The sequence below is a fragment of the Phyllobates terribilis genome, unplaced genomic scaffold (assembly GCF_046119375.1).
Source record: "Phyllobates terribilis strain yellow unplaced genomic scaffold, ASM4611937v1 Scaffold_9__5_contigs__length_417890890, whole genome shotgun sequence".
In the NCBI taxonomy this organism is placed as follows: domain Eukaryota; kingdom Metazoa; phylum Chordata; class Amphibia; order Anura; family Dendrobatidae; genus Phyllobates; species Phyllobates terribilis.
The window spans coordinates 168,440,672-168,467,105 of NW_027362769.1; the positions used below are offsets into that span (position 1 = coordinate 168,440,672).

Consider the following 26,434-nt stretch of genomic DNA (forward strand, 5'->3'; position numbering starts at 1 on the left):
TCAGACAGGCATGTGAAGCTCATTGTATTCATCTTGGCCGTCTTCATCAAAGTTTGGTGCAACATCTTCAGAATCCAACTAATACAGAAAAAGGATAGAAAATGAAATCATCAGAGGATTCTGCAAATTATTATTGTAATTTAAAACATAGGAGCAGTATTATAGTAGTTATATTCCTGTACATAGAGGGCAGTATTATAGTAGTTATATTCTTGTACATAGGGGCAGTATTATAGTAGTTATATTCTTGTACATAGGAGCAGTATTATAGTAGTTATATTCTTGTACATAGGGGCAGTATTATAGTAGTTATATTCCTGTACATAGAGGGCAGTATTATAGTAGTTATATTCTTGTACATAGGAGCAGTATTATAGTAGTTATATTCTTGTGCATAGGAGCAGTATTATAGTAGTTATATTCTTGTACATAGGGGGCAGTATTATAGTAGTTATATTCTTGTACATAGGGGGCAGTATTATAGTAGTTATATTCTTGTACATAGGGGGCAGTATTATAGTAGTTATATTCTTGTACATAGGGGCAGTATTATAGTAGTTATATTCTTGTACATAGGGGCAGTATTATAGTAGTTATATTCTTGTACATAGGGGCAGTATTATAGTAGTTATATTCTTGTACATAGTGGCAGTATTATAGTAGTTATATTCTTGTACATAGGGGCAGTATTATAGTAGTTATATTCTTGTACATAGGAGCAGTATTATAGTAGTTATATTCTACTACATAGGGGGGCAGAACTGCCAACCATTTGTACAAGAGTGAATGTCTTCAGAGCAGTTGTCACTTTACTTCCTCCATTCTTCCTGGCAGCTGGATAATTAATGTTAATATTAATATATTATCAAAAACACAAAAATTATTCATATGTAATGATTACTTACAACTTTTAGTTCTCTCTCATGGAAAAAGCGAGGCAGTATAAACCTCCTTAGTGGGACAGTGAGTATGAGGAGGAATGGGAAGGCGAGTGACGCTGGAGAAGACTTCACTACCCACAGCAGCACAATGCAGGACAGCTGTACGCAGGTGAACAGGTGCATCCTCCATGTGCACACCTAAGGAAATATGTATAGTAAATTCTAAATAAATCCACCTAATGTAGAAATCCCCCCCATATAGAGAATAGAAGGTTCCATCAGACACATTTACAACAGTAGCTGGACCAGCTCACCTTCACCACGTAGGTGTGTTCTGGATGATGTTTCGGATGCATGAGGATTAGAAGAAGTCTCTCAAAAAGTTGAATTCCAGTTAGAGAGGTCACTCCCATATACAAGAAAATCCCAAAAAGAACAGCTAATGGGATCTGACGTAACATCTCTCCCATTACTATGGATAGTCCTTTATTAGAGATACAGATAAAAAAGAATGTGTTGCACAGAACATACATTTTTGGAACAAAAGCCTGATAATTGCATTGAAATTGATAGAATAAAGACACAAGAGTATGTTAAAATTCAGAAATTGTACAGAAAGAAATATGCATAGACAGACAATGGGGACATCACCTTCCAGGAATTCTGCAATAATGCAAAAGTTTCATTTTTATACAATAAAGTTTATACAGCAGTGACAACTAGAGGTCATATGTGGTACTGCAACAGTGTAGCTACATAGTTTATATTACAATGACAATAGTGAAAAAAAAATGCATGGCTGAACTATAGGGAGTCAGAGGATGCAGACACACCTGGGACCTAAGACAGTGTATCACTGTGTGCATCATCTTTCAGCTTTAGCATTGTGTTTATTACCTCTTTACTGTGACATCACTCTGTGCATTAACTCTGCACTATAAAATTACTGATTATCCCTGTACTGTGACATCACTGTGTGTACTATCCCTGTACTGTGACATCACTGTGTGTACTATCCCTGTACTGTGACATCACTGTGTGTACTATCCCTGCACTGTGACATCACTGTGTGCATTATCCCTGCACTGTGACATCACTGTGTGCATTATCCCTGCACTGTGACATCACTGTGTGCATTATCCCTGCACTGTGACATCACTGTGTGCATTATCCCTGCACTGTGACATCACTGTATTATCCCTGCACTGTGACATCACTGTATTATCCCTGCACTGTGCCATCACTGTATTATCCCTGCACTGTGCCATCACTATGTTATTATCCCTGTACTGTGACATCAATGTGTGTATCTCTGTTCTGTGACATCGCTGTGTATAATATCCCTGTACTGTGACATTGCTGTGTGTATTATCCTTGTACTGTGACATCACTGTGTGCATTATTCCCTGTTCTGTGACATCACTGTGTGTATCTCTGTACTGTGACATCGCTATGTGTATTATTCCCTGTTCTGTGACATCACTGTGTGTATCTCTGTACTGTGACATCGCTATGTGTATTATTCCCTGTTCTGTGACATCACTGTGTGTATCTCTGTACTGTGACATCGCTATGTGTATTATTCCCTGTTCTGTGACATCACTGTGTGTATCTCTGTACTGTGACATCACTGTGTGTATTATTCCCTGTACTATGACATCACTGTGTGTATAATCCCTGTACTGTGACATCACTGTGTGCATTATCCCTGTACTGTGACATCACTGTGTGCATTATCCCTGTACTGTGACATCACTGTGTGTATTATCCATGTACTGTGACATCACTTTGTGTATTATCCCTTTACTGTGACATCACTGTGTGCATTATCCCTGTACTGTGACATCACTGTGTGTATTATCCCTGTACTGTGACATCGCTGTGTGTATAATCCCTGTACTGTGACATCACTGTGTGTATTATCTCTGTACTGTGCCATCACTATGTGTATTATTCCCTGTTCTGTGACATCACTGTGTGTATCTCTGTACTGTGACATCGCTATGTGTATTATTCCCTGTTCTGTGACATCACTGTGTGCATTATCCCTGTACTGTGACATCACTGTGTGCATTATCCCAGTACTGTGACATCATTGTGTGCATTATCCCAGTACTGTGACATCACTGTGTGCATTATCCCTGTACTGTGACATCACTGTGTGCATTATCCCTGTACTGTGACATCACTGTGTGCATTATCCCTGTACTGTGACATCACTGTGTGCATTATCCCTGTACTGTGACATCACTGTGTGCATTATGGGGCAAAAAACATGGGGCAAAAAACAATAATAAAATTATCATAGGAGTCTGTTATAAACCACCAAATATAGCAGAAGCCACGGAAAGTCTATCAATGAGACAAATAGACGAAGTAGCAAAAAATAACGAGGTGATTATTATGGGGGACTTCAACTACCCCGATATAGACTGGGAAACCGAAAGCTGTAGATCTCAGAAAGGAAACAGGTTTCTGTCAATTATCAAAGACAATTATTTGTCACAACTTGTGCAGGAACCAACTAGAGGGACGGCCCTTTTAGACTTAATATTAACTAACAGGCCAGACAGAATAACTGAGGTGCAGGTCGGGGGGCACCTGGGAAATAGTGACCACAACATTATACAATTCCACATGTGCTTCAGTAGGTGCCCAGCAAGGGAGTCACAAAAACACTGAACTTCAGCTAAGAGATGCCCTTCACCTTATAGACTGGGATAGTATCTTCAGTAATAGGAGCACGGATAGAAAATGGGAAATTTTCAAAACAGTCCTACATAGTCACTGTAGAAGGTACATACCTTATGGGAATAAAAGGGCTAGGAATAGGAGGAAGCCAATGTGGCTAAATAAGGAAGTCAAGAGGGCAATGAAAAACAAAAAAAGGGCTTTCGGTAAACTTAAACAAGAAGGCAGCGAGGAAGCGCTAATATCTTATAGGGAAAAAAACAAAATCTGTAAGAAACAAATAAGAATAGCAAAAGAGGAGACAGAGAGACTAATTGCCAAGGAAAGTAAAACCAATCCCAAACTGTTCTTTAACTATATAAACAGGAAAAGGATTAAAACTGATGGAGTTGGCCCATTGAAAAATAACCTGGGTAAAATCATAGAGGGCGATGAGGGTAAAGCAAACCTACTCAATAGCTTCTTCTCCACTGTTTTCACAGAAGAAAACAATTTATCGGAGGAAATGCAGAGTGATAAAGTAAACCCTCCGCTAAATATCACCCACCTAACCCAGGAGGAAGTTCAGAAATGCCTAAATAATATCAAAATAGACAAGTCACCAGGCCCAGATGGCATACACCCCCGGGTACTAAAAGAATTAAGTAATGTGATAGACAGGCCGCTGTATCTTATATTCAAGCACTCTTTATGGACAGGGACTGTCCCACTTGACTGGCGCCAAGCAAATGTGGTACCAATATTCAAAAAGGGGTCTAAAAGTGACCGTGGGAACTATAGACAAGTAAGCTTAACGTCTGTTGTGGGTAAATTGTTTGAAGGATTTCTTAGAGATGCTATTGTAGAATATCTTAATGATAATAACTGTCTAACTCCATATCAACATGGATTCATGAGGGATCGCTCCTGATGGCCTTCTACGAGGAGGTTAGCTCACAGCTGGACCGGGGAGAGTCAGTGGATGTTGTATACCTTGACTTCTCCAAAGCGTTTGATACCGTGCCACACAAAAGGTTGGTATATAAAATGAGAATGCTTGGTCTGGGGGATAATGTGTGCAAGTGGGTAAATAGCTGGCTGAGTGATAGAAAGCAGAGGGTGGTTATCAATGGAGTAAGCTCAGGGGGTGTCAGGGTTACTAGCGGGGTGCCTCAAGGGTCTGTCTTGGGCCCTATATTATATAATATATTTATTAATGATCTAGTGGAAGGGTTGCATAGTAAAATAGCAATATTTGCAGATGATACTAAACTTTGTAAAGTAGTTAATACAGATGAGGATAGGGCACAGCTACCGGAGGATTTAGATAAATTGGGGAGTTGGGCCAAAAAGTGGCAAATGGGGTTCAATGCCGATAAATGTAAGGTCATGCACATGGGAAAGAAAAACAGCAGTCACCCATACATATTAAATGGGAAACCGTTGGGGAAATCTGACATGGAGAAGGACCTGGGCGTCTTGGTTAATAGCAAATTAAATTGGAGTGCCCAGTGTCAGGCAGCAGCTGCAAAGGCAAATAGAGTCATGGCATGCATCAGAAGAGGAATAGGGGCATATGATGAGAACATTGTTCTTCCTCTGTATAAAGCGCTGGTAAGGCCGCACTTAGAATATTGTGCACAGTTCTGGGCTCCGGGGCTCAGGAAAGACATATTGGAGCTAGAGAGGGTACAAAGGAGGGCGACTAAGGTAATAAAGGGAATGGAGGGACTAGAATACCCAGAGAGGTTGTCAAAATTAGGCCTATTTACATTGGAAAAGAGAAGGCTTAGGGGAGACCTCATAAACATGTATAAATACATCAGGGGGCAGTACAGAGATCTCTCCCATGACCTGTTTATACCAAGGATGGTGACAAAGACGAGGGGGCACACTATGCGTCTGGAGGAAAGGAGGTTCCTGCACCAGCATAGAAGGGGATTCTTTACGGTCAGAGCCGTGAGACTCTGGAACTCTCTGGGAGAGGAAGTGGTGATGTCCAACTCACTTAATGAGTTCAAGAGAGGCCTGGACGCCTTTCTTGAGAACAATAAAATTACATCTTATGCTTAGTGATAGTTAATTAATCCAGGGATTTAATCTGACTGCCAGATTGGAGTCGGGAAGTGAATTTTTCCTCAATGATGTAAATTGGCCTATACCGCATGGTTTTTTTTTGCCTTAACCTGGATCAACGCTGCGGAATAGCTGCAGTGCACAAGAAATAGGCTGAACTGGATGGACGCTTGTCTTTTTTCGGCCTTATAAACTATGTAACTATGTAACTATTATCTCTGTACTGTGACATCACTGTGTGTATTATCCCTGTACTGTGACATCACTGTGTGCATTATCCCTGTACTGTGACATCACTGTGTGCATTATCCATGTACTGTGACATCACTGTATGCATTATCCATGTACTGTGACATCACTGTGTGCATTATCCCTGTACTGTGACATCACTGTGTGTATTATCCCTGTACTGTGACATCACTGTGTGTATTATCCCTGTACTGTGACATCACTGTGTGCATTATCCCTGTACTGTGACATCACTGTGTGCATTATCCATGTACTGTGACATCACTGTGTGCATTATCCATGTACTGTGACATCACTGTGTGCATTATCCCTGTACTGTGACATCACTGTGTGTATTATCCCTGTACTGTGACATCACTGTGTGTATTATCCCTGTACTGTGACATCACTGTGTGCATTATCCCTGTACTGTGACATCACTGTGTGCATTATCCCTGTACTGTGACATCACTGTGTGCATTATCCCTGTACTGTGACATCACTGTTTATTATCCCTGTACTGTGACATCACTGTGTGCATTATCCCTGTACTGTGACATCACTGTGTGCATTATCCCTGTACTGTGACATCACTGCGTGCATTATCCCTGTACTGTGACATCGCTGTGTGTATAATCCATGTACTGTGACATCACTGTGTGTATTATCTCTGTACTGCGCCATCACTATGTTATTATCCCTGAACTGTGACATCACTGTGCGTATCTCTGTACTGTGACATCACTGTGTGTAATATCCCTGTACTGTGACATCGCTGTGTGTATTATCCTTGTACTGTGACATCACTGTGTGTATTATTCCCTGTTCTGTGACATCACTGTGTGTATCGCTGTACTGTGACATCACTGTGTGTATTATTCCCTGTTCTGTGACATCTGTGTGTATCTCTGTACTGTGACATCGCGGTGTGTATTATTCCCTGTTCTGTGACATCACTGTGTGCATTATCCCTGTACTGTGACATCACTGTGTGTATTATCCCTGTACTGTGACATCGCTGTGTATTATCCCTGTACTGTGACATCACTGTGTGTATTATCCCTGTACTGTGACATCACTGTGTGTATTATCCCTGTACTGTGACATCACTGTGTGTATTATCCCTGTACTGTGACATCACTGTGTGTATTATCCCTGTACTGTGACATCACTGTGTGTATTATCCCTGTACTGTGACATCACTGTGTGTATTATCCCTGTACTGTGACATCACTGTGTGTATTATCCCTGTACTGTGACATCGCTGTGTGTATTATCCTTGTACTGTGACATCGCTGTGTGTATTATCCTTGTACTGTGACATCACTGTGTGTATTATTCCCTGTTCTGTGACATCACTGTATCGCTGTACTGTGACATCGCTATGTGTATTATTCCCTGTTCTGTGACATCGCTATGTGTATTATCCCTGTACTGTGACATCACTGTGTGTATTATCCCTGTACTGTGACATCACTGTGTGTATTATCCCTGTACTGTGACATCACTGTGTGTATTATCCTTGTACTGTGACATCACTGTGTGTATTATCCCTGTACTGTGACATCGCTGTGTGCATTATCCCTGTACTGTGACATCACTGTGTGTATTATCCCTGTACTGTGACATCACTGTGTGTATTATCCCTGTACTGTGACATCACTGTGTGTATTATCCCTGTACTGTGACATCACTGTGTGCATTATCCCTGTACTGTGACATCACTGTGTGCATTATCCCTGTACTGTGACATCACTGTTTATTATCCCTGTACTGTGACATCACTGTGTGCATTATCCCTGTACTGTGACATCACTGTGTGCATTATCCCTGTACTGTGACATCACTGCGTGCATTATCCCTGTACTGTGACATCGCTGTGTGTATAATCCATGTACTGTGACATCACTGTGTGTATTATCTCTGTACTGCGCCATCACTATGTTATTATCCCTGAACTGTGACATCACTGTGCGTATCTCTGTACTGTGACATCGCTGTGTGTAATATCCCTGTACTGTGACATCGCTGTGTGTATTATCCTTGTACTGTGACATCACTGTGTGTATTATTCCCTGTTCTGTGACATCACTGTGTGTATCGCTGTACTGTGACATCACTGTGTGTATTATTCCCTGTTCTGTGACATCTGTGTGTATCTCTGTACTGTGACATCGCGGTGTGTATTATTCCCTGTTCTGTGACATCACTGTGTGCATTATCCCTGTACTGTGACATCACTGTGTGTATTATCCCTGTACTGTGACATCGCTGTGTATTATCCCTGTACTGTGACATCACTGTGTGTATTATCCCTGTACTGTGACATCACTGTGTGTATTATCCCTGTACTGTGACATCACTGTGTGTATTATCCCTGTACTGTGACATCACTGTGTGTATTATCCCTGTACTGTGACATCACTGTGTGTATTATCCCTGTACTGTGACATCACTGTGTGTATTATCCCTGTACTGTGACATCACTGTGTGTATTATCCCTGTACTGTGACATCACTGTGTGTATTATCCCTGTACTGTGACATCGCTGTGTGTATTATCCTTGTACTGTGACATCGCTGTGTGTATTATCCTTGTACTGTGACATCACTGTGTGTATTATTCCCTGTTCTGTGACATCACTGTATCGCTGTACTGTGACATCGCTATGTGTATTATTCCCTGTTCTGTGACATCGCTATGTGTATTATCCCTGTACTGTGACATCACTGTGTGTATTATCCCTGTACTGTGACATCACTGTGTGTATTATCCCTGTACTGTGACATCACTGTGTGTATTATCCTTGTACTGTGACATCGCTGTGTGTATTATCCCTGTACTGTGACATCGCTGTGTGCATTATCCCTGTACTGTGACATCGCTGTGTGCATTATCCCTGTACTGTGACATCACTGTGTGTATTATCCCTGTACTGTGACATCACTGTGTGCATTATCCCTGTACTGTGACATCACTGTGTGCATTATCCCTGTACTGTGACATCACTGTTTATTATCCCTGTACTGTGACATCACTGTGTGCATTATCCCTGTACTGTGACATCACTGTGTGCATTATCCCTGTACTGTGACATCACTGCGTGCATTATCCCTGTACTGTGACATCGCTGTGTGTATAATCCATGTACTGTGACATCACTGTGTGTATTATCTCTGTACTGCGCCATCACTATGTTATTATCCCTGAACTGTGACATCACTGTGCGTATCTCTGTACTGTGACATCACTGTGTGTAATATCCCTGTACTGTGACATCGCTGTGTGTATTATCCTTGTACTGTGACATCACTGTGTGTATTATTCCCTGTTCTGTGACATCACTGTGTGTATCGCTGTACTGTGACATCACTGTGTGTATTATTCCCTGTTCTGTGACATCTGTGTGTATCTCTGTACTGTGACATCGCGGTGTGTATTATTCCCTGTTCTGTGACATCACTGTGTGCATTATCCCTGTACTGTGACATCACTGTGTGTATTATCCCTGTACTGTGACATCGCTGTGTATTATCCCTGTACTGTGACATCACTGTGTGTATTATCCCTGTACTGTGACATCACTGTGTGTATTATCCCTGTACTGTGACATCACTGTGTGTATTATCCCTGTACTGTGACATCACTGTGTGTATTATCCCTGTACTGTGACATCACTGTGTGTATTATCCCTGTACTGTGACATCACTGTGTGTATTATCCCTGTACTGTGACATCACTGTGTGTATTATCCCTGTACTGTGACATCGCTGTGTGTATTATCCTTGTACTGTGACATCGCTGTGTGTATTATCCTTGTACTGTGACATCACTGTGTGTATTATTCCCTGTTCTGTGACATCACTGTATCGCTGTACTGTGACATCGCTATGTGTATTATTCCCTGTTCTGTGACATCGCTATGTGTATTATCCCTGTACTGTGACATCACTGTGTGTATTATCCCTGTACTGTGACATCACTGTGTGTATTATCCCTGTACTGTGACATCACTGTGTGTATTATCCTTGTACTGTGACATCACTGTGTGTATTATCCCTGTACTGTGACATCGCTGTGTGCATTATCCCTGTACTGTGACATCGCTGTGTGCATTATCCCTGTACTGTGACATCACTGTGTGTATTATCCCTGTACTGTGACTTCACTGTGTGTATTATCCCTGTACTGTGACATCGCTGTGTGTATTATCCTTGTACTGTGACATCGCTGTGTGTATTATCCTTGTACTGTGACATCGCTGTGTGCATTATCCCTGTACTGTGACATCGCTGTGTGCATTATCCCTGTACTGTGACATCACTGTGTGTATTATCCCTGTACTGTGACATCACTGTGTGTATTATCCCTGTACTGTGACATCGCTGTGTGTATTATCCTTGTACTGTGACATCGCTGTGTGTATTATCCTTGTACTGTGACATCACTGTGTGTATTATTCCCTGTTCTGTGACATCACTGTGTATCGCTGTACTGTGACATCGCTATGTGTATTATTCCCTGTTCTGTGACATCACTGTGTGTATCTCTGTACTGACATCACTGTGTATTATTCCCTGTTCTGTGACATCTGTGTGTATCTCTGTACTGTGACATCGCTATGTGTATTATTCCCTCTACTGTGACATCACTGGGTGTATCTCTGTACTGACATCACTGTGTATTATTCCCTGTTCTGTGACATCTGTGTGTATCTCTGTACTGTGACATCGCTATGTGTATTATTCCCTCTACTGTGACATCACTGTGTTTATTATCCCTCTACTGTGACATCACTGGGTGTATCTCTGTACTGTGACATCGCTATGTGTATTATTCCCTGTTCTGTGACATCACTGTGTATTATTCCCTGTTCTGTGACATTACTGTGTGCATTATCCCTGTACTGTGACATCACTGTGTATTATCCCTGTAATGTGACATCACTGTGTATTATCCCTGTACTGTGACATCACTGTGTATTATCCCTGTACTGTGACATCACTGTGTGTATTATCCCTGTACTGTGACATCGCTATGTGTATTATTCCCTGTTCTGTGACATCACTGTGTGTATTATCCCTGTACTGTGACATCACTGTGTATTATTCCTGTGCAGTAACACCACAATCACACAGATAGAAGAGATAGATATGACATACTGTACATCATTGCTATTAGACAGATGGACAGATTTCTTTACGCCCTTTACCTACTAGTGCAGCGATCAGCACGCCTGTGATTCTCTGCTCTTTAACCTCGGAGATCCGCGGTCTCTCTCCTGGCGCAGTCTTGCTCATCAAAGTTAATGCATTAACATGAGTGACAGTTCGTACCGTAGTCGCTGTTAACCATGGAAGCCCAAAGAGGGCGCAAACACCCCCCAGAGTGCCAATAAGCAGGAGGTCCAGGTGAAACCCACTGCCCTTCTGTAGGCATCTCTCCTTCCTGCTGACTATGAGACTGAGAGGGGGATCAGACACAAAGAAAAAAAATAAAATATAAACATCAGATTTTAATGAATAAATTCTAACAAACAGCAAATACCCACAGTGCCCCCACAGGGAAAATTAGGTATTTACATGGTATACACTGCAATCAATGAGCTGTGTAATGCTCAGAGGGGCTGGGTCCTCCAGAGGCAGAAGCATGTGTATCCCTCACTACTGTGGCTTCTGAACAGGAGCAGACCCTCGTATGATAAGTGAAGATTACCCAACAGGATACTTCTCTCTAGACGAGACGTGTCCCCTTTAAGTTCTGTTTTAAGAGACTTATTGTATCAGCTCTACTCACGTTGTGATCTGAGTCTCCATAAAGATGAGGATGAAAACCAACAGCGCTGGGATAGCCGAGGCGAACATCATCCAAAGGGGGAAAGGACTCGACGTCCCCATCGGATGGATAAACCAACCACGTTTACCGGGAGAAGTGACCGACAATCCGGACGGGACATTCAGTTTCTAGACAAAAGGCGAGATGGAAAATGGACGTTCTCCATTACGTGCACGCGTCCATTATAATCATAGTATCGCAATGTTACTTATAGACCAAAGAGTTCAAACGAGCGCATGAGAAATCAGCCAGAAAACCGTATCCGGATCAATGAACACCACCAAATACCGCTCCCTACATTAATAACCGCAAAGTATCATAAAATTCAGATGATGCACAATGCAGATGTATAGGAGGTTTGGATTTTTTTTTTGCTCACCCATAGACTAGACTCAGCGTAAACTTCCCAACTATACAATCGTCTGAACAAGCCCTAATTTTAGGCATATATTGCAGAATTATAGTACAGTGTATTGTTCTTCTAAACAGGCACAGTACTATAGTAGATATATTCTTGTATATATAGGCAGTATTATAGTAGTTATATTCTTGTACATAGGGGCAGCGTTATAGCAGTTATATTCTTGTACATAGGGGGCAGTATTATAGTAGCTATATTCTTGTACATAGGGGCAGTATTATAGTAGTTATATTCTTATACATAGGGAGCAGTATTATAGTAGTTATATTCTTAAACATAGGGAGCAGTATTATAGTAGTTCTATTCTTGTACATAGGAGCAGTATTATAGTAGCTATATTCTTATACAAAGGGAGCATTATTATAGTAGTTATATTCTTATACATAGGGAGCAGTATTATAGTAGTTCTATTCTTGTACATAGGAGCAGTATTATAGTAGTTATATTCTTGTACATAGGGGACAGTATTATAGTAGTTATATTCTTGTACATAGGGGACAGTATTATAGTAGTTATATTCTTGTACATAAGGGCAGTATTATAGTAGTTCTATTCTTGTACATAGGGGACAGTATTATAGTAGTTATATTCTTGTACATAGGGGCAGTATTATAGTAGTTATATTCTTGTACATAGGGGCAGTATTATAGTAGTTATATTCTTGTACATAGGGGCAGTATTATAGTAGTTCTATTCTTGTACATAGGAGCAGTATTATAGTAGTTCTATTCTTGTACATAGGAGCAGTATTATAGTAGTTCTATTCTTGTACATAGGAGCAGTATTATAGTAGTTCTATTCTTGTACATAGGAGCAGTATTATAGTAGTTCTATTCTTGTACATAGGAGCAGTATTATAGTAGTTCTATTCTTGTACATAGCGGCAGTATTATAGTAGTTCTATTCTTGTACATAGGAGCAGTATTATAGTAGTTCTATTCTTTTACATAGGAGCAGTATTATAGCAGTTCTATTCTTGTACATAGGAGCAGTATTATAGCAGTTCTATTCTTGTACATAGGAGCAGTATTATAGTCGTTCTATTCTTGTACATAGGGGGCAGTATTATAGTAGTTATATTCTTGTACATAGGGAGCAGTATTATAGTAGTTATATTCTTGTACATAGGAGCAGTATTATAGTAGTTATATTCTTGTACATAGGGAGCAGTATTATAGCAGTTATATTCTTGTACATAGGGGACAGTATTATAGTAGTTATATTCTTGTACATAGGGGACAGTATTATAGTAGTTCTATTCTTCTACATATGAGCAGTATTATAGTAGTTATATTCTTGTACATAGGAGCAGTATTATAGTAGTTATATTCTTGTACATAGGAGCAGTATTATAGTAGTTATATTCTTGTACATAGGGGGCAGTATTATAGTAGTTATATTCTTGTACATAGGAGCAGTATTATAGTAGTTATATTCCTGTACATAGGGGCAGTATTATAGTAGTTATGTTCTTGTACATATGAGCAGTATTATAGTAGTTATATTCTTGTACATAGGGGCAGTATTATAGTAGTTATATTCTTGTACATAGGGGGCAGTATTATAGTAGTTATATTCTTGTACATAGGAGCAGTATTATAGTAGTTATATTCTTGTACATAGGAGCAGTATTATAGTAGTTATATTCTTGTACATAGGAGCAGTATTATAGTAGTTATATTCTTGTACATAGGAGCAGTATTATAGTAGTTATATTCTTGTACATAGGGGACAGTATTATAGTAGTTATATTCTTGTACATAGGGGACAGTATTATAGTAGTTATATTCTTGTACATAGGGGACAGTATTATAGTAGTTATATTCTTGTACATAGGAGCAGTATTATAGTAGTTATATTCTTGTACATGGGGGCAGTATTATAGTAGTTATAGTCTTGTACATAGGGGGCAGTATTATAGTAGTTATATTCTTGTACATAGGGAGCAGTATTATAGTAGTTCTATTCTTGTACATAGGGGCAGTATTATAGTAGTTCTATTCTTGTACATAGGAGCAGTATTATAGTAGTTCTATTCTTTTACATAGGAGCAGTATTATAGCAGTTCTATTCTTGTACATAGGAGCAGTATTATAGTCGTTCTATTCTTGTACATAGGGGGCAGTATTATAGTAGTTATATTCTTGTACATAGGGAGCAGTATTATAGTAGTTATATTCTTGTACATAGGAGCAGTATTATAGTAGTTATATTCTTGTACATAGGGAGCAGTATTATAGCAGTTATATTCTTGTACATAGGGGACAGTATTATAGTAGTTATATTCTTGTACATAGGGGACAGTATTATAGTAGTTCTATTCTTCTACATATGAGCAGTATTATAGTAGTTATATTCTTGTACATAGGAGCAGTATTATAGTAGTTATATTCTTGTACATAGGGGGCAGTATTATAGTAGTTATATTCTTGTACATAGGGGGCAGTATTATAGTAGTTATATTCTTGTACATAGGGGGCAGTATTATAGTAGTTATATTCTTGTACATAGGAGCAGTATTATAGTAGTTATATTCCTGTACATAGGGGCAGTATTATAGTAGTTATGTTCTTGTACATATGAGCAGTATTATAGTAGTTATATTCTTGTACATAGGGGCAGTATTATAGTAGTTATATTCTTGTACATAGGGGGCAGTATTATAGTAGTTATATTCTTGTACATAGGAGCAGTATTATAGTAGTTATATTCTTGTACATAGGAGCAGTATTATAGTAGTTATATTCTTGTACATAGGAGCAGTATTATAGTAGTTATATTCTTGTACATAGGGGACAGTATTATAGTAGTTATATTCTTGTACATAGGGGACAGTATTATAGTAGTTATATTCTTGTACATAGGGGACAGTATTATAGTAGTTATATTCTTGTACATAGGAGCAGTATTATAGTAGTTATATTCTTGTACATAGGGGGCAGTATTATAGTAGTTATAGTCTTGTACATAGGGGGCAGTATTATAGTAGTTATATTCTTGTACATAGGGGACAGTATTATAGTAGTTATATTCTTGTACATAGGAGCAGTATTATAGTAGTTATATTCTTGTACATAGGGGGCAGTATTATAGTAGTTATAGTCTTGTACATAGGGGGCAGTATTATAGTAGTTATAGTCTTGTACATAGAAGTATTATAGTAGCAATATTCTCCTCTTATTCTTAGATAAAGTATAAGAAAATATACCTGTGTATATGTATCCGTTATGGAGTAATCAATAAAGACCATTACTAGAATAGATATGGGAATCCCAAAATCACCAATAACCCTCCTTGCCTGAAAAAAAAACAAAACAAACAAAAAAAAACACAATTAGAGACAGAGACAAACAGATAACCCCTGGACCCCATATCATGTACCTTGTGCACCTCACCTTCCCTCCCAGAAACCGACTATTCTTGAACTTCCGTAGGAAGAAAGCAATAAGAAAAGTTCCTGACATCAGGATAAGGGATAGTAAAGCCGTATTGGGTTGCATGCGAGGACCAAGAGTGGCCGTGCGACTTCCCGACCCTCCAGACGGGTACGTCCTTAGAAGGGGATGATCTGTAAAGACCTAGGAACAGAGAAAATATTAGGATTTGGGATTTACACCATATTGTATTTTTTTTTATTATCATTTTTCCCCATATACTTGTTGAGTTGATTTACTTTTTAAAATGCTTTACTGGAAGGATCCCTCGGGATGCAAATTGCAAAAATTAGGCATTACGCAATTACCAGAAAAACTTTTTCATAAACTTGACAACTCCTTTAAATTCTGTAAATCACTGACAGAAGTCATTACATGAAGGAAACAATCATAAGTCCCACCTTATATAACTTGTAAAAGGTTTCATTGATGAAGATGAGGGAAATTAGAAATGCAAAGATTTCTTGGGTGAATGGAGAGATGTAACGGACCAGAAAGCTGCCTTCAGCTGCCACCATCACCAGGACAAACAGGACCAACCAAAAACCGATCCATACACGGCCAGTCAGGTACTCTATGTCCTGCACCTGGCAAAACTGGTATAAAGAAAAGATAACATGTTAGAGTTGTGAAAGATTCCACAATGCTTTCTTTGGTGCAATCAGTGATTGGCTGCAGCAATAACATGTAGACAGCACGTGACTGCTACATAGAACTAAACAGAGACCCACAAGACCAGAGAAGCAGAACTGGAGCCACAGAAGATCCATCAGATAAGTAATAATTATTTTTAAAAGACATAACCTATCTTTATATAGATGTTATTTTATCTTGCTATAAGTCCTTTAAATAATTTATAAAAGAAAAAAACCTAGTTACCTGCAGCCACCAGGGGGAGCCGATCATAAATTAACTCAATAACAAAAATGTATACAAACAGTATACAGTAAGTTCCTATGCTCCCCCTAGTGGTGGCTTCAGGAAGTCAAAATTCTATCAAGTTTTTATGCAGGTGACTGGAGCCCTGTATCAGAAAAACCAAACTTTGATCATTATAATGATATATTAACACATTATGGAACTAATTAGATACAAAAAAATCTATTTTTGAACTATAGGGGATTGATAAGGAGATTATGATTTTTATTCATGTTAAAACATTTTAAGCTTTTTTCAGATTTTTTTTTTTTAACAGCCCACCATTTAAAAAAAAACATCTACCTGTATTTATAATTGGCATTATTTTCTTTTTTATTATATGGAAAAAACATTCCTTTTCAGAAATATGAGTTTAAGAAAAAAATTAGAAATTGGAACCGCCATGGGGTCATCACTGCTGCCTGTTTTTTTTTTATATATTTTTGTAATCTAAATCAGATATCTAAGCCATTCACAGAGAGGACTTTAGGATCCTGGTTCTTGGGATAGGTGGAAATCCCAGCAACCGAACTCCCAACGATGCTACATTTATCATATATTCTGAGGTTAGGTGATGACTTTTGTAATTTATCCCTTTCAGCAAACAAAGCCTATTCTTTCTGTAGCAGAAAGTTATACAGTTTTCCAATACGACTTCTGTATCAATTACTCACAGTTCTCAAGAACATTAACATGAACCGCCTGATAACACCTGAGTATATGGCTCGCTACAAGATAACTATAAAGAGCCAATCACACACATGGCCAGGTTAGATTTCATCCACAGAAAGTGAAACAATGAATGTCATATTCAGCAAGCAGAGGTCTTGAAAACTTGTAATATTTTTCTTTTCCATATACCTTGAAAAACGCTTCTTCAAAAACAAGAAGTGGACCAGAAAAGCCAATGATGAGCAAGGGCTGTGCAGCGAGTAAGGAGAACAGTACCCCGAGCACCGAGGTTGACACTATGAGCTCCGATACACCCATCAGTCCTTGGGTCTTCTCGCCTGAAAAAAAGTAAAGACAGTTTGTAGCCTACAACAGTGTTTTTCATGTTTTAACATTTTTCTTGCAGCTCTGGATGTGACTGGAGTATGTAAGACATGTAGAAGTAACTAAAAATGGCCCTTACCCAAGAGACCTCCAAAGGTAATAGCCGGAGACAGAGCCGCGAAGTAGATGAACAAGGCGGCGGCGAAACACTGACTGTTGAGACCATCCTTAATGTCGCTCCAGTATCTCACATACCGCCTGCGTATGTCTCGAATCAGACCCCCAAAACAAAATCCGGAACGTTCCAGGGGATCTAGGTCGCTATCATCATCATCATCATCGTCGTCGTCCTCAGGCTTCATCTCACTGGGGTCTGTGCGTAAGAGAGGACATGAAATCAGATTTATCCGGCAAAACAAAAATTGCAAAAATCTCTCAACCATCTTACCTTCCGATAGTCCCGCCGCTTTAGGAGCGGCGTGCTCCTTGGCTGAACGCCGCTGCTCTCTCTCCCTCCTCTTTCTCAGTAGTTCCTTCTGGAAAGTAGCAATAGAGCGGAGAAGATCCTTCCCTTGCATCTCACACGGAGGAAGAACCATACTGCAGTCCAAAAAATCATTGATGGCGTTCAGGAGGTCATGTCTCTCTGCGGCCATGTACGCAGCTTCATGAAACACCTGGAAAACAAATTACAGTTTAATGGAATATATCTGGAATTTGATATTTCATTGTCTGATAACCAGGCGCTAATGGCACGTGCACACGACGCCTTTAAGACACCGAAGTTCTCTTAGGCAAAGCTACTTGTAGAAAAATAATGTTGTCAGCTGAGCCACTGCAAAAACGATGGCAAAACCACCAGCGAAGCTGCTTCAGGAAAAAGACCATTATTCAATATCATTATTGAAAAAGACCATCAGAGATTGATGTACAATCACTGATAACACCTCGATATACAGCAGATAACAGGATCCACCATTCAAATAGGTGACATCACAGCTCACCTCCTCCTCCTGTACAATGACTGATAGCACCTTTATATACAGTAGATAACACAGGATCCACCATTCACAATAGATGTCACAGCTCACCTCCTCCTCCTTCTGTACAATGACTGATAACACCTCTATATAGAGTAGTAACACAAAATACACCACTCAGTGTGTGAGTGCTCACCTCCTCCTGTACAATAACATAACATAGGATCCACCATTCACAATAGGTGATGTCACAGCTCACCTCCTCCTCCTGTACAATGACTGATAACACCTCTATTTACAGTAGATATCAGTCATTGGACAGGAGGAGGAGGTGAGCTGTGACATCACCTAATGTGAATGGTGGATCCTGTGTTATCTACTGTAAATAGAGGTGTTAACACAGGATCCACCATTCACAATAGATTAAATCACAGCTCACCTCCTCCGCCTGTACAATAACTGATAACATAGGATCCACCATTCACATTAGGTGATGTCACAGCTCACCTCCTTTGCTCCCTGCACAATTATCTATGTCCCAATTGGAGCACTCTCAGATAACACTTCTATAGTCAGTCTACTGCTGCAAATGATCAGTTGAAAAACAGGAAGGAGATGAATATTAAACCTAGTGGCTAATGTGATTTTTTTTATGTAGATTAAATCTAGATTAAAATAAAAAAAAAAACATTTAACATAAAAACTTGATTAAAAGAGTAGGTAATATATTTTAATGACACATTCACTTTAAGAATCAGTATAAATAGGGGCTGATTGAATCATTACACTTCCAGTTTATGGATTATTATGCTAAAAAAAAAAATCCCCGGCGTGCTTCTCTAAGTCTGGCCCTACATATAGCTGAAATATAATTACCACATTATATTCCATAAAGCAATTTCCGCTGTTGTAGATCCTGCTATCTGTGCATTATTAATACTGAATATTAGTAAAACGAGGATCCAGCACGACGCAGCCACTAAATTATGCATGATAATAACCCCGACAGAACGGAGCACAGAGCCGGCGCTGCTACATCACCAGCAAATTACAGCGCGGGCTCCGCACATCCCACCATTACTCCATCCGTCTGCAGAGCCCAATAATCTCCTTGTAATTGCCGCTGCTCGTATATATCCTGCGCTTCTAAAATCACTGTAATTAAACCAATTAAATGGAAAGAAAAAAATCCCAGCAGGGAGTAATAATCCCATGGTGTCAGGACTTTCTTTACGGCCTCTGGAATTTACGCTTTTATCCGTGCACCACGAGATGGTCGCGATCACGATTTTCCTGTTCAATCTGATAATTAATAATATCTAATTAATGTCACCCTCGTTGGGCTACATGATGGAAGATCACACATCTCTGCAGGTCGTGAGAGCGGAAATATCAAGGGTTTATCTTAACTGGAATTTTGCGGCTACAGAAATAAAGCAAAAAGTCAAGTGTTTGATTCTTCAGGGACAGGTATTGTATTAAGTGCATGGAATAAATTCTATGCACAGGATCACTAGTAGATTGGTATTAAAGGGGACCTGACGCTACTTTTCTATAGATATTATATGACAGGGATATAATTTAATTCTGGCAGTTTGCACCTACCACTAGGGGGAGCTCCCTGTATACAGAGCTACATGATAAGATTCTGTCTGCAGCCACCACTAGGGGGAGCTCCCTATATACAGAGATACATGATAAGATTCTGTCTGCAGTCACCACTAGGAGGAGCTCCCTGCATACAGAGATACATGATAAGATTCTGTCTGCGGCCACCACTAGGGGGAGCTCCCTGTATACAGAGATACATGATAAGATTCTGTCTGCGGCCACCACTAGGGGGAGCTCCCTGTATACAGAGATACATGATAAGATTCTGTCTGCGGCCACCACTAGGGGGAGCTCCCTGTATACAGAGATACATGATAAGATTCTGCCTGCGGCCACCACTACGGGAGCTTCTTGCATACTACTAATAAATTAAAAGGAATCCCCTTTTCCTAAACAGCTCTCTACTTCTCTTCCCATTCAGTAAGAGCAAGTGTCACGGGTGTGTCAGATGTGACAGACAGTGACAGACAGTCGCCCTGCAGTTGTTTGCAGGAGATCTTTTCGTTTGGCATTAAAGACACCTTCTTAGAAGCTGTCTCTCTAGGACCCAGCTGGCTACCTTCCTCTTGCTAATTAACACCCTGGCCTGGGTGTATAAATACCTGTTGTTTGCTAGAGGGAGGTGCCGGCGATACTGACATGACCCATTGTAAAGGCTCGGAGCAAGTGCATTTATTCTTCCTCTCTGGTGCTAAGAGGACATGTGTTCATTTCTCTGAAGTCAACTAAAGCTAAGCTATCTTCCCTGGTTTGTTCCCCCTTGTTGTCTTTAGTTGTCAGTGGGGATCGACTAGCGCTCATCCCCTCCCTTCCCTAGCCAGGGCCCAAGCCAGGGAAAGACAGGGGCGAGGTTCCTGTTCGGCGATTGGTGCTGAACTAATATAGAGACATTAGGGGAGACAGGGTGATATAAGGTCAGCCTAGGAAGTCTCCACTACCTTCTTTCCCTAGAGCCTGGGCCCCATTTTCCCCTTCCCTTCGTGTTGCATTTAGTCTTTCCCACACCCACACCTGGCGTGACAGCAAGCAGAGCTCTTGTAGTTGAAACTTTACTGGGATACCTTTTATAAGAGGCAGTGACAGGACCGCGAGGGTGAGGGTGTACTTACTTTGTCTGACATGAGAGTGGAGATGGAGCGGCCGATTTCGTGGTAATCCATATTAGACTGAGAGGGACCAAGCAAAACAAACAGGAACCGCACAGGAACCGGCACCTCCAGGACGGACTCCAGCAGGACCGCCTCTCCGAGACGCACAAACGCCATGGCGGGATTGACTAGGAATTCCACGCAACCTGCGGATAGCACCAGACCATGTGCTCAGTGTTACACTGGGGGCACAATTCTTGTGAGGACCATTTTTTGACGCATTAAGAGCCACGCCCATTCTTTCCTAAGCCATCCTCCTTCATTACAAAATCATGCCCACTTGTCAAATGAGACACAAAAAAGTCTTAATAAATGTGAGGCAAGGTATGAACCACAGGTGAACACAGACGACATTTACTGACCCACAAGGACGACGGTGGCCTCTGCGTTGTCTGGTATCTTCTCCATGAGCTTCCAGTGCTTCAGCCGATGACCATCAGGTCCATTCAGGATTTTCTACATCACAGAATCAGAGGAGAAGACTCAGTAATGGCCGCAGCATTACTGGGGGGAGACGCGATGTGGAACAGTTTCTGCTGTGAAATCAGAGTTTCCTTTTGTTCTATGTGTTGTATCTCTACTGAGCAATATCCCTCCACCTGTGCTGTGACGCTGTATACCTGCAGTGGAACATTATTGTGTGTTTTATTACTTACGGTATTATCCCTATACTGTGACATCGCTCTGTGACACTGCTGCGCGCAATGTCCCTTGTACTGTGGCACTGCTGCGCGCAATATCCCTTGTACTGTGGCACTGCTGCGCGCAATATCCCTTGTACTGTGGCACTGCTGCGCGCAATATCCCTTGTACTGTGGCACTGCTGCGCGCAATATCCCTTGTACTGTGGCACTGCTGCGCGCAATATCCCTTGTACTGTGGCACTGCTGCGCGCAATATCCCTTGTACTGTGACACTGCTGCGCGCAATATCCCTTGTACTGTGACACTGCTGCGCGCAATATCCCTTGTACTGTGACACTGCTGCGCGCAATATCCCTTGTACTGTGACATTGCTGCGTGCAATATCCCTGTACTATGACTTCACTGTGTGCACGATTCCTGTACTGTGATATCACTATGTTTAAACTGTATAGTATCCACTCTTGTTCAAATGAATATGGGTGGCTCTGCAGTACCCGCTGCGGCCATTAGGCAGTTGGCGGAGCTGTGCTGTTCCGGGAACAGCTGATCGGCGGGGTACACGGTTTTGCATAACCACCAACCTGGTATTGATGACCGATCCTAAGGGTAGGCCATCATACTAAAGTACCAGCCAACCCCTTTAAAGCAGAACCCGCTGCCTCCGCTCACCTGCTTGCTGTCTTGGTCATTATGGGAATTACTGGTCGTGCTTTCTTTGGGTGGGCTGCTGGGTGTGACGTGGTTACTGGCTCCAGGAGTGGAGGGGTTACGAGTGTGGTGAGAATCCCGTCCATCATTAGGGTGACTATAAGAGACATGGCGGCATCATTAAAAAGACCTTGTGATCGTCCTTCACTCGTCTGTTCTAGTAATTCATTGTATCCCCCGTAGCGTAACCATTCTTAGAATCCGGTGTGGATCTGTTCCTCTGTTACTCTTAGTGGAAATGTATGAATAAATCGACAACTGGGTGCTACCAGATAGCAGTGTGTCCTCTCTCATCACTAACAACTGAGATAAACACCCCCCCCAATTGGTAACTCCCAGTTGTCAAATTGGACATAAATTAGAGGCCACAGACGTCTAAACACCAATTAGACCTGTTGGTTGTATATACAGTATAGATATATCTATAACTTTCCAGAAGGATAAGTCTACAGTCACTTCAGGTCCACTTCACCTGTGCTTCAACAAAAGAGACTGCAAAACATCAGCACGATCGACGGCCCTTATCTGGTCAGAAACAACCATGGTCTCTACAATCATCTGGGCGATGCCGGGCAAAGTGGTCTGGTCCAAATCCAAGAGTACAGCTCCTGAAAAACGAATACAGTCATGAAACAGAGGAGGAGCGTTTAACATCCTGTAATCGTTCCTTACATTGTGCTGAATGAGATTTACTGCCATACAATATCCACTGTGTGTCCCGACTGCACAGAGTCAGTCTGCAGCTGTAAAGGCCACCAGGACAATGAACGGTTGGAAATATGTCTTGATTTGTATGTGGATACATTTTTTTTTAACAGCTCTTCCTCTATAGCAGCACATAAGCATTGGTCCTCTAAAATCGTTCCAGACTTCCAACATAAGAGTGCAAACCACCGATATCTCCATACCAGATCGTTAGCCATCAATTGTGCCGTCCACAGAAACCTCATTACACTTACCCTATAATCGTGTGCCAGCCAATGATGCTGCCACAACTGTGCACGTGTAACAGAAGCCCCATCCCCCCAGTGTTGCCTCCATTATAATTTGCCAAACACAGATGTCCCCATACCACTGGTAGCCATAGGTGCCCACAGATGCCAACTACAGAAACCCTGCCCTGAAAATGTGAAAGCTGCAAAAGCTACGAGAACCACACTGGTTGGGACAAATCCAGGTGAACATCCTGATGTCATATCTAATAGAACAACAGCATCGTCCTTCTTCCAATATTCAGGGGACAACACCAAATACACACTGAGCTCCTCATAACTACATTTTTATTTCAGACTTAAAGACCCAAGACATTCAGGACTTTACTGCCAAAAATCAGTGAGAAAATAGATCCACAAAACCCACCATGAGTGATGGTCTTCCTGAGCTCCAGAAGGCTACGGAAGGACAGTGAAGCCACATGAGGTTTTCCCCATCGTGATGTGTCCTGCTCAACATCCTCCTCAAATTTTATCCATCGAGCAGTCTCCTTCCATTGCATGTCATGGGCTCCTTCACACACAAGCTCGTTCAGCTCCACAAAGACCTGGAGATATCAAACAGTAGGTCAATAGACATGGTCCAAGTGGTATCTAGAGCCATTGGCACGTGTCGAAGTGGCTGTCTCACCACCGTAACAGAAATAGAAAAGTGGTGACACAATCAAGGACTGCTACTCTCCAAACATCGGGCTCTTTGGTCATACCTCGTGGGGTCCCTTCTTTTCTGGCTTTTTCTTGGCACAGTTCATCTGTGGTGGGAAGACAGTGGCTTCCTTTCGGCTTGCGCGGTTTTTTGCTACAAGCTGTCTCCGCAGTGATGGAGGATCCTCCAGATTCAGAACTAGATACGAGACAACCAAGTGTTAGCTAAAGACAATGTGGAGGGGTTAGGGTGGGGAACGACCCAAGTGTCCATACCAATAGGTATAACGATGCTGTGCATTCAGAGCCATCAGACAATACCTATGAGGTCATGTTGATGTAAAGGACATATTGATACTCATGCTAGAGCAACTCCATTTTGTCTGCTTGCTTTAAAATCATGTTATTATACTCCTTGCATAACATGCATTCTTTCCTTCTTTTCTCATGCTTCCCAAGCATGTTTCCCACACTAACCTTTTCTCACAAGAACATTCTGTGAGACATCCTGCTCCCGCTATCTGACTAGTCTGAGCCGGCATGGGTAACCTTGTAAATTTCCATCATGCACCGAACTAATGATAATATGACCATATGTGTATTTCCGTAATAATTGTACTAACATTGGTTTAAGCTGGTAGTATGGCTGTAGGTGATTGGCTATTGATATACTCAAAACAATATAAAACGCCAAGTAAAAATAAACGAGATTAGAGATTCTCTGAATCCTCCCATACAGAGCACTGCCTCTGTCTGGTTTTCTGTTGGATTGCGCAATCAACATAATAATTTGACGCTCACTTGGTCAACCGTGAAGGGACGTTGGTGCCCTCCCTCAACATTGAGATGATCCCCAATTTTTGACTCATTCTGAGTAAGATACTCAGGTGTTTGCGCTCTACTCTATCTGCACAGGGCACACCGCCCCGCTGGTCTCACTCCTCGTTCTCTGCAGAAGGGTTGTACTCCATCACTTCCTGGAGACTGCACTTGTCTATTGACAGTTCCCTGTCAATTGACTCATTCCTTGCAACTGCCATAAAGCAGTTCTGCTGCGCTGCTCATACAGGGAAAATGCGTGTCTCCAATATGGTCACCCCATACTCAGGGAAGTTTTAAAAACAAAAATAAAATAGCTTTCCCATCACTTCCTCCAAAAATGCAACATTCAAAAGTGATCCACGATCCTTTGTTGCAAAATCCTGGAGCATCTATGAACCTAGAGTGGCAACAATCTCATGAGTTGGCCACTTACCATACAAAGGATCATTTATTTGACAGCGATGTCTCCTGATTCCCCCATACACATATGCACTCTTCTTGGTCGCTGCCTGATAACTTTTACTGCCTTGTCTACCCTGAAAACAAAAGTATCCACCACTGAAATTTCAGTTGTCCAATTCTTCTTTCACCTATCGTCAAGGGAGAGTCGGGAACCCTCCATACACGAGATGGTCGGCCGGTCTCACCAAAATCACTGCTCACAACCTTCATATTTTGATTTTTAGGTCTTTTATGCCCCAACCTTTATTAATGAGACTTTTCTGTAAGGGTTGCGAAATACTGTTCTAAGATACTCAGGTTCTTAAAAGGTTTCACCATCAATCTTTTTTCTTAAAAAAAAATCTAATTAATATGGCAGTAAGGTTGATAAATATATGCTTGGTTAAAGCCTTATTGCTCTTTTTTGCCTCCACTAATTTCTAAATTGCCTTATTATTTAACTTGATTAATCTGAGAAAATCTGGTTACGAGGTATGCACCGTGACAGTCATTTAGAAAAGTCTGGAGAAGATATATCATTTATAGAAAAAATGACTGGTGAGTGCAACTTTCCATGATAAAATCACTAGTTTGTGGTGGGTGCAAGACCCCTGGTGGTCCAAATTGAATAGGGTTGGGCATAATCAGACAACATCTTTTAGAAATGTCCAGCGGTCAAGCAGCAATGGATTCATCTCCTTCTTATATTACAGAGCGTCTGAAATAGTAATGAAAGAACACAAATGCCATAAAGACAGGAGGAATAGATGAATGTTACTCACGGACACCGTCTCCTTCTGGATTTGACAGATGGATTTTGATGGATTCCCAAAGGTCATAATCGTCAAAGTTCAGAACAAACTCTTCAAAGTCTTCACGTCCTACCGAGTCCCTCATATTTCGGGAGGAACTTCCTTTCCTGACCAGTTCATTGGAGGCTTCCTCCTTCCCCTCACTCTCATCTCCTTCTTGAATGGTCCTCAT

At 41.1% G+C, this 26,434-nt stretch overlaps 1 protein-coding gene across 1 annotated transcript; it reads right to left on the reverse strand.

Annotated features, from left to right (window-relative positions):
* On the reverse strand, positions 1–26,434 carry SLC4A3 (solute carrier family 4 member 3). Its single transcript, XM_073645703.1, has 18 exons — positions 26,233–26,434; positions 24,250–24,386; positions 23,910–24,090; positions 23,023–23,158; positions 22,512–22,647; positions 21,561–21,654; positions 21,160–21,344; positions 17,908–18,136; positions 17,599–17,832; positions 17,325–17,473; positions 15,947–16,141; positions 15,507–15,689; positions 15,320–15,409; positions 11,652–11,818; positions 11,068–11,318; positions 1,196–1,365; positions 906–1,079; positions 1–78 (listed from the first exon to the last, which is right to left on the reverse strand). The coding sequence occupies exons 1-18, from the start codon at positions 26,432–26,434 to the stop codon at positions 1–3; spliced, it is 2,991 nt and encodes a 996-aa protein (XP_073501804.1).

Bases quoted from the DNA above. Each gene is read 5' to 3' on its own strand.
- SLC4A3 (XM_073645703.1), bottom strand. From the start codon at position 26,434: ATGAGGACCATTCAAGAAGGAGATGAGAGTGAGGGGAAGGAGGAAGCC. The intron at 15,690-15,946 runs GTGGGACTTATG...CTCTGTTCCTAG, and splicing joins CCTTTTACAAGTTATATAAG to GTCTTTACAGATCATCCCCT. The intron at 79-905 runs GTAAGTAATCAT...TTTCTGTATTAG, and splicing joins ATGAGAGAGAACTAAAAGTT to TTGGATTCTGAAGATGTTGC.